The 19,295-nt window shown below is 40.9% G+C and overlaps 1 protein-coding gene across 1 annotated transcript; it reads left to right on the forward strand.

Annotated features, from left to right (window-relative positions):
* Positions 1–783: 783 nt before the first annotated feature.
* On the forward strand, positions 784–19,276 carry oplah (5-oxoprolinase, ATP-hydrolysing). Its single transcript, XM_007547860.2, has 28 exons — positions 784–909; positions 1,516–1,727; positions 2,394–2,585; positions 5,904–6,018; positions 7,025–7,148; positions 7,601–7,796; positions 7,915–8,080; positions 8,326–8,464; positions 8,585–8,652; positions 9,166–9,341; positions 9,428–9,562; positions 9,648–9,760; positions 9,862–10,032; positions 10,788–10,925; positions 11,007–11,145; positions 11,232–11,344; positions 12,338–12,489; positions 12,598–12,758; positions 12,851–12,952; positions 13,044–13,218; positions 13,320–13,504; positions 14,631–14,780; positions 14,862–14,996; positions 15,088–15,237; positions 15,958–16,115; positions 16,216–16,376; positions 16,488–16,585; positions 17,020–19,276. Exons 2-28 carry the CDS (start codon positions 1,557–1,559, stop codon positions 17,173–17,175), a joined length of 3,939 nt encoding a protein of 1,312 aa, XP_007547922.1. The 5' UTR covers positions 784–909; positions 1,516–1,556; the 3' UTR covers positions 17,176–19,276.
* Positions 19,277–19,295: the final 19 nt, after the last annotated feature.

Here is a 19,295-nt window from a genome sequence, read left to right on the forward strand (position 1 = left end):
ATTATCCAGTTTTGGGTTTTTTTTCTTTTCTTTTCTTTGCAACATTGATTTCTCCTTTAGAGTGTGAGTTTTAGGTCGGGTAGAACGCCTGATTTATTACAAAATTAGAAGTTGCCCTGCAGAAGCATCCATAACTCTTACACATCTCTTCTGTTTTCTCATGTTACAACCTGCCAAACTCAGTGAAATGTAAGGAATTCAATTTTTATCTGTTCTTCTTTGACTCTAGCAAACATCAAGTCTTGATCACGTGGTGAGGTAACTTCTTCGCTTCTTTTAGTTCCATTGTCTTTTAAGATAATTGCCTACATATGAGAAAGGCAGTGTGTCAGAGATTCCCCTATGCTCTCTCTGTGTGTGAAAGATGTTAATGCCTCCCGCCAGCGTTATCAAACTGGCTACAGCAAATGACCTTGCACTGAGAGTAAAAAATACTGGATCACACTGACTCTGTTACTGCCTTGGCCTCCTGACACTTGCAGTGTTCCTCAGTACAAAATAGTGTTTGCATAAGTCGACTTCCGATGCAGTTGATTACTCTGAATTTTAAGGGTATCGGAGTGTGTGTTAACACAAATGATTTTCCTTCAGCATCTCAATAATGGAGAACTTTGTGGCCTGTCGCATTAAATCCATACCATAAATTGCACACATCTTCTGAAATGTACGATCACGTCAGGTGTGATTTCTCATCGTAGAGTTGACCCCTGTTAGAGCAGGTCGGGTTTCAGATCCTGGAGCTCCTCTCCCACGAAGGCGGGGTTAAACCTCCGAAACTGCTCCGACTCCCTCAAACGTGTCTTTCGGAACCGATCGGAGAGAGGGCCGGGCGGGAGGATCGGATCGGATCGTCACCGGATTACCGAAGATTACAACAGGAACAGATCCTGCAGCGACCGACGGACACGGGTGAGAAAAAACACCCGGTGCTGTTTGGGTTTGTTGTTCCGATTCCGCCTATGAACTGAAATGATCGCAGCAGCATGCATGCAAAAATATCAACTGAGACAAACAGAGGATTAAGTGTAGAGGTGGTTGTTGTTTTGGAAGTACACGACAGAAGCTAACTCTCTTCATGTGGTCTTGTGCATGAATGTGCATGTGGTTTGCAGGCTTTCCTGTGCTGTGGTGTCACAAAGCGTCACGCATAATCTGCTGTATTTCTGGTTTGTCGAATGTTAACTGCATGCATAATTCACAGTCACACAATTTTAAAGAGGCAGCAGCAGCAGCCTTGCCACCCGATTCTTCACGCTTCAAAGAAGAGCCTGCGTGCGGAAAAAGTGTGTGGATTTTGTGTTGAGTTGGGTTTAGATGCACGCAGGCAAAGCGCAGGAATGTTTACGTGTCAGAGGTCAAAACCTGGAAATACAGTGTCAATGGGAAAAAAAAAAAAAAAAACAAGATAACGAACATGATTGTTGTGTAAACTTGGTAGTAATTGACTGCAAATAGAGATGAAGCCTGGGCGTGTGAATAAACATGTTTAAGTCTAACTTTGTTTTCCCTTTTCAGCTCCTTAAGGACCAGCAGCTGCGTTTTCCATTTTCCTCACTATGGCCGAGACTAAGGGGAAGTTTGACTTCGCCATAGACCGAGGTGGCACCTTCACCGATGTGTTTGCACGTCTGCCTGATGGCCGTGAGAGAGTCCTTAAACTGCTGTCCAGAGACCCGCAGAACTACAAAGACGCTCCCACTGAGGGCATCCGCCGGGTCTTGGAGGAGGTAAGATGAAGGCGATTTATTATTTTTTTATTATTATTATCATATTTCCTCAATCATTGTCTTGTGGTGAAAGTTCTAAATATTCTGCAACTTTGAACCAGACTTAGAAAGTTTTATGTAAACAGCTCATTTTTGGGGAATCATTCAGTTTGGCACATCTTGATACTAAGCTTTATAATTCGTTGCAAAAGCTTGAAAGTGAACAAATTCTCAATTGAATTTAGGTCCTAACTTTGTCTGAGCCTTTCTCAAACATGAATACATTTTAACTTAAGCCATAGCTCTTGTTTCAGTCATTGTCCTACTGGAAGGTAAATCTCCACCCCAGTTTCAAGTCTTTTCCACTAATATGAGTTTCATTTAGTTTTTTTCAAAACTGTTCTGTGTCGAGCTTCATCCACCTTCCCAGTACAAACTGTCCTGTCCCTGCTCATTATGTTGCCACCAGAATGTTTTACCATGTGCATAGAACAATGAGGGTGATGTTTTGCTTTGGATGTAGAGTAAGCAGTTTCATTTTGCCTCCATCAGACCAGAATACATTCTTTTTTCTAAACAGTAAATTATGTGGATTTAATCTGCCAAAATGTAAGGTTGCTTATGAAATACTATTGTTCTACACTGAACAACATTCTTAACAACTGCGATTAATATATTTAACTGCAGGAATCGGGGCAGGTCTTCCCTCGTGACCAGCCTGTTGACACCGCCCTGATTGGCTGGATCCGAATGGGCACTACCGTGGCAACCAATGCCCTGCTGGAGAGGGAAGGAGAACGGACCGCACTGTTGGTCACAAAAGGCTTCAAGGACTTGCTGCACATTGGCACACAGGCCAGGCCCAAACTTTTTGATGTGGTAACGTTTGTCTTGTTGTCGTATGATATTCACTCTTTAAACTCTTTTACGAAGTTAGCTGCATGTAGACTTCTGTTTCTGCAGAATGAGGTTTAGTTGGGGCCTGCCCAAAAAAAAAAACACATAAAAAATGCTAACATAAAAAAGGCTAATATTATTGCACTGTCTATAGCGGTGCAATAATATTAGCCCTTTTTTTCTCTCGGCACAAACATTAGCATTTCACTGCCCCCCACTAGTGCACTGCCTTGCGCATTAGCTTTTTCCCTAAAGTTAGCTATTAGCTAGTTTGCTTATTAATTAGACATGTTTAGTATATTCAATGGAGCAAGACAAATTAAAACAACATGCTAGTGATGCTCCACATGCTACTGCCAGCATTTAGGCTAATATTTCAGCATTTCAGCTAATTTTAGCTTATACACTAATTTTAACATAGAGAATGGCATAAGTCCATGCTACTCGACATGCGTGAGACTCTCCACATGCTGTTGAGTACATTGCAGCTTTCTTTAGCATTTATGGTAATTTTTAGCATCAGAATGCTGGGTTCCAACCGACGTTCACACTTTGGTAGGTCCCGGTTAAATTTCTTCAGGAATTTTCTAGTATTTCTTCTGCTCTTTTGAAATAGTACTTATTTTATACTTGTTAAGAATTGTGTAGTTGGTGAATTTTGCAAAAAAGTTAATTTTTTTTAGTCATTAGTGGTAATTATATTATAAGACACACATTCAACACAAAAGTAAAAATCTTGATTTATACTTCGTGGCAGTTCGTTACCAGTAGAAAACGCTCATCTCTTAAAACCAAATTAATAAGTTATATAGTTTATGAAACATAAGCTCTTTCGAAATAATGCTTACCCGATTAGGCACATGAAGTTTACAGTTGGTACATTTTGCCAAAGTAAAAATCTGAAGTTTACTTCGTGGGGCTTGGTTACCAGTAAACACACTCATCTCTTAGCAACAGATTAGCAACAAAAATTGTTATTGTTCAAAAAATATAATATTTCTTCTGCTCTTTTGAAATACTACTTATTTTACACTAACAAGAATTGTGCAGTTGGTGAATTTTGGTTCAGTTGGTGAATTTTCAAAATAATTTCAAAAAATCTGATTAGATACAAGAAATTTACAGTTGGTACATTTTGCAAAAGTAAAAATCTGAAGTTTACTTCGTGGCACTTGGTTACCAGTAAACACACTCATCTCTTAGCAACAGATTAACAACAAAAATTGTTATTGTTCAAACAATATAATATTTCTTCTGCACTTTTGAAATACTACTTATTTTACACTAACAAGAATTGTGCAGCTGGTGAATTTAGCAGAAAAGTGTTTTTTTTTTTTTTGTTCGTCATTTGTGGTAAATATATTGTAAAACAGACATTCAACACAAAAGTAAAAATCTGATTTATACTTCGTGGCAGTTCGTTACTAGTAGAAAACCCTCATCTCTTAACACCAAATTAATTATTCTGTTGTTTTTAGGTGTAGAGTAATGGGTGTGTTACATGCATTGCATGGAAGGATTGAAAAACAGTGTAAACATTGGTGTTTATGCTATGGCAAAGATGGACTGTTTATTACAGGTTACTTCTGAAAGTGCTTGATTTCCCTCAATTTTATTTTGGGGTATCTGAGTAATAAACACTGTTCTCAAATGCACCCATATCAGTCTTATGAATCTAATTGAATCTAATACCCCAATCTAATCTAATTGATACCCCATCGATTAGATTAGATTATATCTATATAATCTAATCTAATAATAATAATCTAATAATAATCTTAATAATAATAATATAATAATGATAATAATAATAATCTTATAATCTATAATCTAATCGCCCCCCTCTGCTGCGTGAGATATCAAGAGATATCAATATCGATTAGACTATATAGATATCGATTAGATTATATAGATATAATCTAATCTCGATATTGATATCTCTTGATATCTCACGCAGCAGAGGGGGGCGGACACCCAAAATTTGAGTCATAACAGGTCAATTGAATATCACATTTATTACGGTTCAAAAAGAAAAAGTTGCCAAGTTTAGATTTAACTGAACTGATTACGGTAGTTTCCGAACGGTAACTGTAACAGTAAAAGTGCTGATCCTTCGTGTCTGCTGCTAGCATGTGCTAAATGAAAATGGGTGCTTTCTTCTTCTTCTTTAGATTTCAATGGCAGCTTGCGTCCATTATTGTTGCACTACATTATTGATCCCATTTACTGGATCCTAATATCTATACCTCAAATTCTCATAATGATCCCAGTATTATTTAAAAAAAAAACAAAAAATCTTCTTTTTCCCCTCAATGCGATTTAAACTATAATACGTAACCAATAGGTGAAACATGACAAACTATGGCTCAGTTCAAAGGGTGGAAATCACAGTATTTTGTTGACTACTCCATTGCAGTGATGGAGAAAGACTTTATAACTGCAGATTACATCAATAGGCAGGACAAATTCAGGGCATTAGGGATAATCCCTACTCACACACTTGGTGGATAACTGAACACTGTTCCCTGACATTGTGGATCAACTTAAGAGAAGCAGTTTCCTGAATTTGGACAAGGTTGCTTTTCTGTTCTCTATTGCTTTTTCCTCTTTAGAGAGGCCAGCAGCATACCTTGTGTGTATTTACATTACTATTTGTTTGAGATTCGATTAGATTCAGAAGACTGATTATAACATCTAATAGCAGGTTAAAAAAATGTAATGAACTCAATCAAGAGGTGCATCAATCATGACTTCACATTAAGAGACAAATATCAGATTTTAGCATAATGCCAATTTACAATACAGATATCATCTATCTATGCTTTCGTGTCTCAGTTAAATATTTCGGTAAAACTTTGTAAAACACACATACACAAGGTTGTCCCCCCTCCCCCATTTCTCAAGGGAAAAATGGAGATCCAAAGCAACTTACCTTTTAATTAAAAAATAGTTGCCCCGTAAACCTAATGAGGCATTCTGCTAACACTGGGAAAAACTACTGATAATACATGGTCAGTTATTTTATTTTTTTTAATTGTTATAGAGACATTTTGGCAGTGTCTTTTTTATAGTATTGTTTATGTTGCAGAGCACCGTGGCAGCCCCTGAAGTTTGCCCTCCGCCTCCACTGACCCGTTGCACCATTAACTGTTGGGGTCACTTATCTACTAAGCCTTGTTGCAAAACTGTGAACAAAAATCTTAAATGCTGTCCAGGATATGTTCAGTCCTGTGTTCTCAGTGTTTCGCAGGACTTGTCTGGTTCTTCTCTTCAGTACATCTGCTTGACCTTTGCATGCAGGAGGTCGCCGTCCCTGATGTGCTTTATGAGGAGGTCATAGAAGTGGACGAGCGAGTCGTCCTCTGTCAAGACGACTGCCAGCTGCCCAGGAAAGATCCCAAACGTATCATAACAGGTGTTTGCAAAGTTCAAATATTCCTCGTTTTTTCCATCAATATTTCATATATTTCACTGTGGATCCAATTGTTGGCTTCCTTAATGACACCAAAGTTGGACATATTTGCACGTTAGACTGTTTTGCAAAAAAAAGAATAATTCATAAAGTCAATGTTTACTACTTTTTCTGCTTTAAATTAGGAGGCATTTCCATTTAATGAACCATTTTCTTTAGCCATTATACTTTTACCGCATCTATCAGGATAAGAAACAACTCCGGAAAATGTTGCTGGTGCTTTTTAGATCGCCCTAAACCTTTGGGTTGGGCCTTTGTGGAGGGAGATATTTTGAATGAGCTGCCATACATTTCAGATTGAAGCCTTGTTAGAAGAATCATCAACTATATTTTCATGGTTTTTGAGAACAAAGTGCTTTGTTCCGATCTGAAACCAAAGCCTTTGTGGTCTGATTTCACTTGTTTCCTGTCCTCGGCTGCTTTGCCGGTTCGCTCCTTCTGATCTGAATGATCAAGTTTGAATGTTACTCTTGCAAACATTAACAAGTTTTCCTGTGGGCCAAATGAAAGTTACATATTAACAGGTTATAAAAACAAAAATGTTAGTTCTTGTTTTCTGTCAGAAACTGATCGGAGGTTAGAGTTATTAAGTTCTGGAAAGGAAAATGGTTGTGAATTCAAAAATCTCGTTATGTTGAGACAGTTGTTGCTTTTTTGTTGTTGTTGTGTGGCTAATGGTTGTATTAGTATTAAAACCATAATAATTATCTTTATGGCTGGATAACAGGAAGGTTTGACATGTTGCGTCAGAGGTGCTCGAACATCGTTTTGAGCTTTCACCTCGTTTCTGTCATAACGACATGCTTGATTTGTAAAATGTTTCCATCTTTCTAATATTGCTAGTTCATAACGCTGGAGGCTAAAACCCAGCTAAAAATCTAACAAAACTGATCGGTGCACAAAACACACTGACAGCCTGTTTTCTTTCTTCTTCTTTTTTTGTCTTTAGGCAGTACAGGTGATTCTCTGGAGGTGTGGCAGGAACTGAATCTGGACAAAGTGGAGAAGGACCTGAGAGGAGTTCTGTCCCGCGGTATCTCCAGCATCGCCGTCCTCCTCCTCCACTCGTACACGTCAGTACATCAACAACACAATCCCCCCTCTTTTAGCTTTCAGGCTGAACCCTTGTTCTTTTGTAACGTAATATTTTTTAACTTATCTCACCACATTTTCCCTGCTTCTAACTTACTATTTTTTTAACAGCTGATATGTGATTATATAACTCCCCGAGATTCCAGGATCTCTCCTGCTCTGTACGTCCAGTAAGCTCTCGTCTATTGTCTGTGAGGCTTATGCAACCTTCTGGGTGAAAGGTCATGTTTTCCTCTCCTGCCTCTCCCCCTTCATGTAGACGTCACACCCAATTATTCCGTTTTATATAAAGTTTTTTGTATAAAACTGATAGAATGGGTGAGACACTCCTTGGTTGTAATCTCATTCTTCACTCAAATATGTCTGAAAGTGTGATCAAACACACACAATTAGCCAGATGTTTGACTCGGGTTCTATTTTCTGCTCGTTTCAGCTGGTCCGATCATGAGAAAGCGGTGGGCTCCCTCGCCCGTCGTCTGGGCTTCACCCAGGTGTCTCTCTCCAGCGAGGTCATGCCGATGGTGCGGGCGGTCCCTCGGGGCTACACGGTCTGCGCAGACGCCTACCTCACACCCAAAATTCATCAGTATTTAAAAGGATTCACCGCCGGCTTTAAAGGTGGCCTGAAGGTACGTTTTTTGTTTTGTTTTGTTTTGTTTAATTTTGGGCATAAAAAACTAATTTGTGTATTTCAATTTAAACTTTCTAGGCCTGAATTCCCTAATTTAATCTTTTTTTTGTTTTTAGGATGTAGATGTGTTGTTCATGCAGTCAGATGGAGGTCTGACCCCCATGGAGCAGTTCTGCGGCTCAAGAGCCATTCTCTCCGGCCCAGCAGGGGGCGTGGTGGGATACGCAATCACCTCCTACAGCCAAATGGAGAAGAAGCCCGTGATTGGCTTTGATATGGGCGGTGAGTGTGTGAGATTATGTCCTTTTTCTTCCACCTTCCAATTACATGTTAACTTTTTCTTTCACAGTAAATCTAAGTAAAAAAACAACAAAAAAAACAAACCAAACCAAAGGCTTTTATGCTGTAACATCCCAGAAGGTTCAAGGTTTCAAAAGAATTTAATGAAGTACAAATATACCACTTGAGACTTTCTATTCAGTTTTTTTTTTCTTTTTTTAATCTTAATGTTTTGTGTTTCCCGGCAGGAACCTCCACCGACGTGAGCCGCTATGCCGGCCAGTACGAGCACGTGTTTGAGGCCACGACAGCTGGAATCACCCTGCAAGCACCTCAGCTGGACATCAACACCGTGGCTGCGGGCGGGGGGTCCCGACTCTTTTTCAGGTGAACTTACCCTTGAAAGAGGGATTTATTCTTCTTTCAAATGAACTCTTACGCAAATTCTTGTTTGCGTTTCCCTGGCATGTTTATGATTTCTTTGCTTTTTTTTTGTAACCTCCCCAGATCAGGGATGTTTGTCGTAGGACCAGAATCTGCAGGTGCACATCCAGGACCGGCCTGTTACAGGAAAGGTGAGATTACAGACGGCTCTCTCTTCTCCACAGTCAGTTAATAAACACGAGTGCGTTTCATTTTTTGGCTTTATTGAATCTTCCTTTTATACCTCACCCTGTTAATCTCCATGACGTTCGGCAATAATCCACAGTAACAGAGCCAGGGTTTTCGGTTCAGTTCCCCCCTCCCCCCCATCCTCCTCTGAGTTAATAATCCGCTTAATGTACATAAAGGAGAAGAAATGGGCTCAAGTTCACCTTGCATAACTCGAGCTTGTATCATGCGAAAGCTATAAAGCGGGAGTAAAGAAGATGTCTTTTAGAAACCGACTAGATTCATGATCAACAACCGATTTCCACTTTCGTATTGCAGAATAAAAGTAAAAAGAGAAAAACAAGGCTGAAGCTGAGAATATAACACAAACAAATATCTTACATTTTTGTAATAATGCCTTTTTGCAACCATTTACTGGTCAGATTTTTTTCCCCTTCTGTTCTTTTTTTTATTATTATTTTAAATGTATTTTGCAGGTGGCCCTCTGACTGTGACCGATGCTAACTTGGCTCTGGGTCGCCTTCTTCCTCCCTTCTTTCCAAAAATCTTCGGCCCCGCTGAGAACGAACCGTTGTCCTTGGAAGACACCATGACGCATTTCCGTCGTCTCACTGAGGAGATCAACAGCTTCCTGTCAGCGAGCCAAACCCAGGTGCCAATACTTAGAGGTTTTCATTTCAGTAATGCTAACGGCAAACAGTGACATAAAAGACTTATTATTTCTGTTTTCAAATAAAGGCCAATGGGGCCACAAACTCCCAGAACGACATGGTGCCAAACAGCCAATCAACGATGAGCGTGGAAGACGTCGCGATGGGATTCATTCGCGTTGCTAACGAGGCGATGTGTCGACCAATCAGGGCTTTGACGCAAGTACGTTATTACAGCACTGCGGGATTTTAGGGTTACTGATTTTAAGCAATTTTGTGTTCGCTGTTTTCTTCTGAAAACCTAACAGGCCAAAGGTCATGACACGTCTCAGCATGTGCTGGCGTGTTTCGGCGGCGCAGGCGGCCAGCATGCCTGCTCTATAGCCCGAGCTCTGGGAATGAAAACCGTCTTCATCCATAAGTAAGATTAAAAAAGGAGGGTCAAATTGCTGCACAAGAATGTTTTGTTGCTTAAACAGGTTTGTTAGAGTGTGTGTGTGTGTGTGTGCGCGCTGCTCTCAGGTACAGCGGCGTGCTGTCGGCGTACGGTCTTGCCCTGGCAGACGTTGTGGAAGAGGTGCAGGAGCCGTGCTCTCTTAAGTACGAGCAGCGGTGTTTCGCCGAGCTGGACCGCAGGATGGAGCAACTCTGCAGACGCTGCTGCGACACGCTGTCCGCACGCGGCTTCTCGAGGTCAGAGCCAACAAAACTCAGCAAGCGAAAGTAACCGATAGATTTTCTTCCTAAAGAAAAAGAGAGGTTTCGCTTTAACCCTCCAGGCACCAAAGGTTAAAACGGTCATCACTTTTCATCATAGTCTATCCGTCACACCGGCAATCTGAGCCTGTTTATAGAAATGTGATTTTTTTTTTTTTTTGTAACATTTTCAGGATATCACAATTTTAACCACTAGCGGGCAGCAAAGCCACTGTGGAGGACTAAATTGAGAATCTCTTCCACATTTGGTTGCATTATTGCATAGAAATATAATATAGGATCTCTTTCTTTCATTATAAAATAGGGTAAAAATTGAAAATATATTTTAAAGTTGAATCAAAATGTCATGTTTCTGATTAAGACTCAAGCCGATACACAGTTTTAAGGTTTGGGAGTTGTACTTTGGTATGTTCACTGGAAGAGCCTTTTATTACTTCATTTTCCTTATTCTAAACCTTCATCAGCTAATGATTCAAAATATAGACATGTTATTTCTAAGAATATTTTTCTCAGAAATTAAAAAAACAAATTGGCATCAATTTGAAAAATATGCATGTTTTTAAGAGAACTGACAACCAGTGTAACTCGTGTACCTTCAACCGCTGCTCTAGCTCTTTCCCCTGTGAATGATTGAATCCTGCATTTTAAATGTTACCTGACTGCTTCTGATTAACATGGACTGTTGACAGTAACATAATCCAACTCTCTGGGACTTCTCTTGTCGTCCCCAGTGGTCAGATATCTACTGAGGTTTTCCTCCACCTGCGTTACGAAGGCACCGACTGCGCCCTCATGGTTACGGCTGACGGTTACCCCGGTAACGCCCACTCCTGTCGAGCCGGCGACTTCAGCAGCGCCTTCACCAAGCGGTCTGCCGAGTCCCTTTGTTTATGCCTGCTTTAGTGCAACTTTTCTTGATGGGAATAAGTCACGTTTTACTTTTGTTGCAGTTATTTGAAGGAGTTTGGGTTCACCATCCCAGACAGAGCCATCATGGTGGACGACATCAGAGTGAGAGGCTGCGGAAAATCTGGGATCAACTCCATGCATAAATCAAAGACGGGACACAAACAAGCCAAGCCTGTCATGGTAGTCAAGAACACGCACACGTAATAGCAGCCATCCTTGCTGCTAAAAATTCACACCGAAGGTCTTCCTGTTGTCTTCCTCTGTAGATGACCAAGTGTTTCTTTGAAGACGGCTACATGGACACCAGTGTGTATCTGTGGGAGGAACTGCCATGTGGCAAAAGCATCCAAGGACCGGCCATCATCATCGACAAAAACAGGCAGGCCTTTCACTAGACATGGGCTGGTTGCCCTCTATCGAGGTTCACTGAGGTGTTAGTTGAAGTGAAGATTTTGAGCCTAAAACCAGGGTTTGTTCAGGTGCTTGAAAGCCCTGACAGTGCTTGAACTTCAATTCGGAACGTCAATTAAGTGTTTTCATAGTGTGGAAAGTTCTTGAAACTGCACATTTTTGCTATAAAGACAGTTGAAACCAGATATCATTCACATAATTAAAATACTTTTTTTTTTCACTGTCTGCAGTTAAATTTGACTAAATGTTTTTTTTTTTGTTTGTTTTAGGTCAGTTAGGATTACCGAAATTATTTCTATTTGGTAAATGCCAGAAGACACAGCGAGACCATTTTTTATTTTATTTTTGAATATCTATTATTCTTAATTGATCTGTGTAACTGAAATAAAATACGGGTCATATTTTATATGACCCGTATTTTATATGTCCATTATATCACCCATTTAAATTGGACAATTATGTTGAGTAACATGGAGTTACTCCAATCAGTATGTTAAAATTTTTGTATAAGCTAAAATTAGTTAAAATGCTAATGTTAGCCTAAATGCTAACAGTTAGTTCGATACCAGAAAAAAAAAAACGCTCATCTCTTAACACTAAATTAATGACAAGTAATATTATTGTTTATAAAACATAAGCTCTTTTGAAATACTGCTTATCTGCTTAGATACAAGAAATGTACAGGTGGTACATTTTGCAAAAGTAAAACTGGTTGAAATCTGTTTTTACTTAATTAGTATTGTTTTATTTACACACAAATTCTCCATTATGACGTTGTGGGAAAAGGTTTTCGGATGTCGTGAGAATAATCTCTTACGAGGATGACATAAATGCCTGAATTTGGGTTTTTGTCTGTTCTTGAGTTCAGAATATTAAAATCTTTGCCCTCGTGGATTAAATTAATTTATAATTAAGCTCATTTGCTGCAGGTTTATACCATCTCTTCTTTCATCCCCGTCAGCACCATCCTGGTGGAGCCGTCCTGCGAGGCCCGCCTGACGGAGGACGGCGACGTCTGCCTGGCTGTCGGCTCGGACTCTCAGTGCGCCATCGGCACTGAGCTCAACACCGTGCAGCTCTCCATCTTCTCCCACCGCTTCATGAGCATAGCGGGTGGGACGGCGCTTTCAAAAAAAAAATAAATAACGTTCAGAGTTGATTAGAGATGCGATTGTGAAAGGAAGTTGCTGACTGATATTTCTGTCCCACGGACCACTGCAGAGCAGATGGGCAGAGTCCTCCAGAGGACCTCCATCTCCACGAACATCAAGGAGCGTCTGGACTTCTCCTGCGCCGTGTTCGGGCCCGACGGAGGCCTGGTGTCGAACGCGCCTCACATCCCTGTCCACCTGGGGGCCATGCAGGAGACCGTCCAGTACCAGGTGATTAGCAGGACCACTCCTGAGTGGAAAAACTGACACCGAGTCAGAGTGTTTCATGTCCGATTCTTTTTTTTCTCCTTCCGTTTGTGAAGATCAGATCACTGGGAAACGAGCTGAGAGAAGGAGACGTGATTCTGAGTAACCACCCGTGCGCCGGCGGCAGCCACCTCCCGGACTTGACCGTCATCACGCCGGTCAGGCTTTAGGTTCTTCTCTAACATCCTCATCTGTCCCGGTTTCTGTCCTCTCTTCACTGTTGTCTTTCTTCTGTCTCTCAAACCAAAGGTGTTTCGAAAAGGAGTCAACAGGCCTGTGTTCTTTGTGGCCAGCAGGGGGCATCATGCCGACATCGGAGGCATCACTCCAGGCTCTATGCCCCCCCACTCCACTTCCCTTCAGCAGGAGGGGGCAGTCTTTGTTTCGTTCAAGCTCGTCACTGGGGGAGTCTTCCAAGAAGAAGGTGAAAGCACCAGCTTGTCTTCCTCCATCCGTTAAAACACGAATGTTTTCCTGCGGAAAGTTTATCTCCGGCCCTCTCTCTTCCACTTGTCTCCATGCCAGCCGTCACCAGAGCTCTGATGGCTCCGGCTCAGCACCCCGGCTGCTCTGGGACTCGTAATCTCCACGACAACCTGTCAGACCTGCGGGCCCAGGTGGCAGCCAACCAGAGAGGCAGCCAGTTAGTGGGGGAGCTGATCGACTGCTACGGTTTAGACGTGGTCCAGGCCTACATGGGATACATCCAGGTAAACATTCCTGCAAGTCAGTAGAAAGGTTCAGAGTAGATGCGACCGAAACATAAAATCCATGATTATAATCTTACCAAATCTGATTCCCGTAATTTCTCACTTACTTGGTTACTAAGAATAGAAAATATTTTCCAAAATTGTCTGTTATTTCATTCATTCGTTCTGTGAGTTGACCTGAATTTAAAGACCAAATAAATAGAAACTGTAAAACAAGATGGTTGGCCTTGGCTGGGATGACAAGGAGTGCACTGGTTAAATCTTTGGGAAAATTGTGATTTATTATTTTTTTTAATCTTCAAAAACAGGAAAATTTATTAATGGATAAAATTAATTTATCACGCAGTTCTAGTTCAGAATTCCCTGAAAAGTTTCCCTTTTTATTTTATTTTTTTTCATTTTGTCACATTCCATCCACAAGTTTCAGTGTATTTCATCAGGATTTAATCTGATTGGCCAAAAAGAAATTAATTTGGAAGCGAAAAGAAAAACTAAACATTTCTTGTGTTGTCTTAGAAATAAAATTCTGAAATATGTAGTGCATATTTGGATTCAGCTTCGATGAATCAACGCCTTGTAAAGCAACCCTTTCACAGGGAGCCTCGAGTCGAATGTCTTTACCAGCTGGGCACTTTTGTGGACTTTATATTGAGTCCAGGGGTCACTTCTAAACTCAGTTCAACAGATTGCCAGTTTTATGCAAGTGTGGACTTTGACTGGGCCATCCCAACACATGAATATCCATTGATCTAAGCGAGTCATATTTGACTGGCTGCCAACATTGCAAAAAAATACAGTGTGTTTTTGCAGTGCTAGCAAGAATACACAAAAATTCTTGTAGCCTGGCCCATTATTCAACTCACAAAACAGATGACTGGAATTAAAGCCACTTTGTGAAAATATTTTCTGTCATTTGTTATTTCTTTTGTCGGGGAAAAAAAACCCCCAACAAAATAGCTATTGTTTACCCCTCCCTACCTAAAGTTGAAGTTTGTTTTTAATGTTCAGTGTAGCAGTGGACTTATCAAGCTCTGCTACCTTGACTGTAGCAGAGTTGATGGTAAAATATCTGAGGCTAAATACAAGACAATATCTGAAGAAATCCCGTGTGGCATTTGCGTTCCAGAGTAACGCCGAGCTGGCCGTTAGGGACATGCTCAGAGAGTTTGCACAGCGCCGGCGCCATCAGACCAGCGGTTCCTTAGAGGTGGAGTCAGAAGATTTTATGGACGACGGGACACCGATCAGACTCCGGGTTCAGATTAATGAAGAAGAGGTGAACTCTGAGCGTTCTGTCAGGATAATCTGAAGACGCGACGAGACGGCGGCCGATTGAATTGAACCTTTCCCGTTACAGGGCAGCGCCGTGTTTGACTTCACAGGAACTGGAACCGAGGTGTGGGGGAACTGCAACGCTCCACGGGCCATCACCCTGTCCGCTCTCATCTACTGCCTGCGCTGCATGGTCGGCCAGGACATCCCCCTCAATCAGGTAGGAAACGTTCAATCTTTGGCCTTCTTTAAGGTTTTTCTAATCCTAATCAGACGATTTTAAGAACAGCTTCCTCTTTTTGCTCACGAAGGGTTGCCTGAAGCCGATCAAAGTGATCGTCCCCCCCGGCTCCATCCTCCAGCCGTCCCAGAATGCAGCGGTGGTCGGAGGAAACGTGCTCACGTCTCAGAGAGTGGTGGATGTCATTTTTAAGGCGTTTGAGGTGTGCTCCGCCTCCCAGGTGAGACAAACGTCAATTCTTATGTTCACTGGATGCTTCATCCAAAATTAAGGCCTTGAAAAAAATCTTAAATTCTTCTTTTTGTTTGTTTTTAAAGTAAGTTGTCTTTAAATACATTAATCAGAGGTCTTAAATTTTGTCTTGGCAGAACTTTTTAATTATGATGGATTAAAAAAAAGAGAAAATTCTCATAAAATATCTCATAAAATTCTTGCAATTTTATGAGATAAGTCATAAAATTACGAGAATAAAGTTGCAACACTGTCAGAATAATACAAGGGTAGCGTTGTAATAATATGAAAATAAAGCTACAATGTTACAAGAATGAAGTTGTAATATTATGACTATTCTCGTAATACCATGACTTTATTCTCATATTATTTTGGCTGTATTGTATTCTCATACAACTTTATTCGTGTGACTTTATTCTTGTAAAATTATTACTTTGTTCTCGTAATTTTATGACTTTTTTTCTTGTAATTTTTTTTTTTCATAGCATGAACCTAATACTCGTTTTGATGGTGAATACTCATAAATTAGCTAGGTTTTTGGAGTAAGTGTCAAAGTTTGTGCATTTGTTGGGAGATTTGCCTCTTAAACTCCACTCATAATGGTCTTAAATTTGAGTCGGTGAAAACTGCAGACACCCTGCTGCAGCTTTGACTGCATGTTTGCATATTTTTGCACTTCCTTAACGCTGCACTGTCTTCCTCCGATCAGGGCTGCATGAACAACATTTCCTTCGGCAGCGAGCGAGTCGGCTATTACGAGACGGTGGCTGGGGGTGCGGGGGCGGGGCCCGGCTGGCACGGCCGGAGCGGCGTCCACTCTCACATGACCAACACCCGCATCACCGATCCAGAGATTTTGGAGAAAAGGTGAGACAGTTTGCTGAAGACGTGTCAGTTTGTCGGGTTTTTTTTTTTTGTTTGTTTTCTTTTGTTATTGGCTGCAGCTGTTGATCCGTCTGCCGTCCAGGTATCCGGTGATTTTAGAGCATTTCTCTCTGCGACCCGGCTCAGGAGGCGCGGGGAAGTGCCGGGGAGGCGACGGCGTCATCCGTAAGCTTCTGTTCAGGAACAAGGTGGTCCTGTCCGTCCTGACGGAGAGACGGGCCATCCGCCCCTACGGCCTTAAAGGTAATCACTGAAACCTGCTCCAGGTCTCCTCTGTGTGTTCGTTTATTCCCTCCTTTTCCGTTTGTTATAGTCCAAAATCATTTTTGGTCGTGTTTCTCTCCGACGCTTCAGGGGGCGAGGATGGAGCCACGGGGCTCAACCTGCTGCACAGAGCCGACGGGCGAATCCTCAACCTGGGAGCAAAGACCAGCGTCAGCCTTGAGCCAGGGGTGAGATGAAAGACGCACTAATCAGAGACTTTGTGGCCAATTTTCTGGTTTTGTCAACCTAAAAATAGGAATAAAATTGTTTTTCTTAAAAAAAAAGAAAAAGAAACCCACACACACACAACAGATTTTCCAGTTTTGTTTTGCTGTACTGAGGGCAGAAATGGCTCTTTGGATTGTAAATGTTGCAGTAAAATCCTGCTGGTTGCTGGGAAAGAGGAAAAGATCTTTACATTAAAAATTACATGAAGCATCTCTGCTCTGCTACAATCTGTCCTGTGCCAGACAGATTGTAGCTCTTTCATTTCTGCAAACATAGAAATGTTATACTACAGCACAAGGCATACTGCAAGTTACTCATAACACCCAGTTTTGTGCACCTTATTTTGTTCGACATTAAATTAAATAACACATCAGCTCCTGGTCTCCCCCTGCAGGACATGTTCTGCCTTTACACCCCTGGAGGAGGGGGGTTTGGGAGCGAGGGAGACCCGAAGAGCGGCGGACCTCAGGGCAAGCGAAGGCGTCTGAATGAGGTGTTCACCGAGAGGGGGAGTGTGTTTGAATACAGAATGGCTCAAGAGGGAGTGTGAAGAGAAACGATGAAGAGCTGGAAGGCCAGAGAAGAGAAAATCGTGGGAAACAAGAGTCAGACTCTTCATCAAATGGATTTACCAAAAGATACAAAAAAAGAAAGTTAAAGGTAAAACTGTGACAGGCATGCTTTCTAGCATTAAAGTGTGAAAAATAGAAAAAAAAAGGCACATACTAAAGGTTTGACAAGAATCAGACTAGAACAATGGAACAAGCTCCTAAACTATGAATGTTTCTCTGTGAAATTTCACTTTCTGTTGAATGTATATTCCTGAAACTATCACGTTTCACACTAGTATTTTAATCCAAACCTATGAGTTTGCGAGAAGCACCGCAAAGTGTGTATGCTGCAAATGTCAGGATGAACTTAATTGATATGTGAATTGAGCAAGCACTTTTCTCAAGCCAACAATTTGTTCTCTTTACAAATATACCTTTTTTTTGTTTATTTTAAAGGTTGATAAATAAATCCCTTTTGTTAACAGAAAATCGTTTAAATTTCATGTTTTGGAAACATTAAAAAAAAAAAACAATTTCCACGACTGCAAACTTAATGTGTGACAGGTAGTCGCACCCAGAGTGGTTGTGTTGGGTTAAAGCGGCGTCCCCCTCCTCCCACCTTCGGTGTCAGGAATGATGATGAGCAGAGGGGGGAAGGAGGGAGTGCATGCAGGCAGGCAGGCATGCGTAGGCAGCTGATATAGAGATAGGTCACAGCAGGGGGCGGGGAATCAGCGGGAGGCTGACGGCTGCTGCACTGCTGATGTAAATCAGAGTTTCTGCAAGAGAAAGGAGCGCTGGAAACTCCCAGTTCCTGAACTCAAGCTCCTATTGCAACTGGAGATGATTAAAAAAAAAGTGAATAGATTTCATTCAAAACATTTCATCTTTTCTAAATTCAAAATATGCATGAGCTTTAATATTAATCCGAATGCTAAAATCTCTTCATTTCGTTTCGATGGAGTCCTTTTGGAGCGTTTTGTTGCTACACTAATATCGCCGCTGCACCAAGAAAATCCAGTTCTGGTAAATAAATATACTTCTGGTCGGACAGATTTGAACTTTTTCAGATTTATCTACACCAGCTGGGCAAAGTTACAAAAAATGTATAGGGCTGCATTGTTTTTGCTGGAGCAGCCAATTTTTTCTTTAGTCAGCCACATATTTAAAATCAGCGCCCTTCCAAAGTACAACTTCTTTTTTTCCTTAATGTTGCCTTCATAAGTACAGCTTCAACAATTTTCATGGTTTAAATTGTCAACAAAAAGTCCTTGACCGGAAGCATATAGGATTATTTTACCCAGTCTTTGAAAAAAAAAAAAAAAACCAGAAACAATGTAATGAACCTATGTCAGTTTTGTTAAAATGTCAATTTTATTTGTCTGTATAAACACTGTTAAACTTTAAGACATCTCTACAGATGTATAAACTTTAATGATGCATAGTTACATATTGGTCAGTAGTTAAAGCTTGTATTACATTCTTCCGTCGAGGGAGGGAGACATCTAAAAGTGGTGTCCTTTGGAAGATCATCAGGTGAATAGTGCAAGAAAAATATCTATTAAAAAAAACTAACAAAACTGTTAAAGCTACATTTTTCATTATCATTAGCACCACCCTGGTGCAGAGTGGTCTAAAAGTGAGTTCAAGTGGTTCAAAATGTTTTGGATTTCTCTTGCAATCATTAATAAAAAATATAAAAAAAACAAAACAAAAAAAAAAAAAACAAAAAGAGAGAGACATCTGTAAACAAGGAAAGTAAAATCTTTACATGCATCCTAAAGATCAGCTCTCACTTAAGACCAGCCTGAGTGTAATGCGACTCGGGAAAAACCTGACAGCCATCAGTCATGAACTCCATTTGCCGTTTTGGACTTCTCGGCTGTTTTTTTTCCAAGAGTCCCCATGTGATACATTCAATAAGTCACAGTGGATAGACAGCATTAAAAACAATCCTCAAGACATTGTATTAAACAACTGTGCAAACAAGATCTGCAGTGCAAAGAGTCTGTAGCAGCACGACCTTTCATTGAAACACTGAGGTAGATATCTGTTGAGTTATATAGCTTTTTTTTTTTTTTTTTTTTGTATTTTTGCATCTCTGTGCTTCAGTGCTGAT

This window comes from Poecilia formosa, unplaced genomic scaffold, assembly GCF_000485575.1.
Source record: "Poecilia formosa unplaced genomic scaffold, Poecilia_formosa-5.1.2 Scaffold22, whole genome shotgun sequence".
NCBI lineage: Eukaryota > Metazoa > Chordata > Actinopteri > Cyprinodontiformes > Poeciliidae > Poecilia > Poecilia formosa.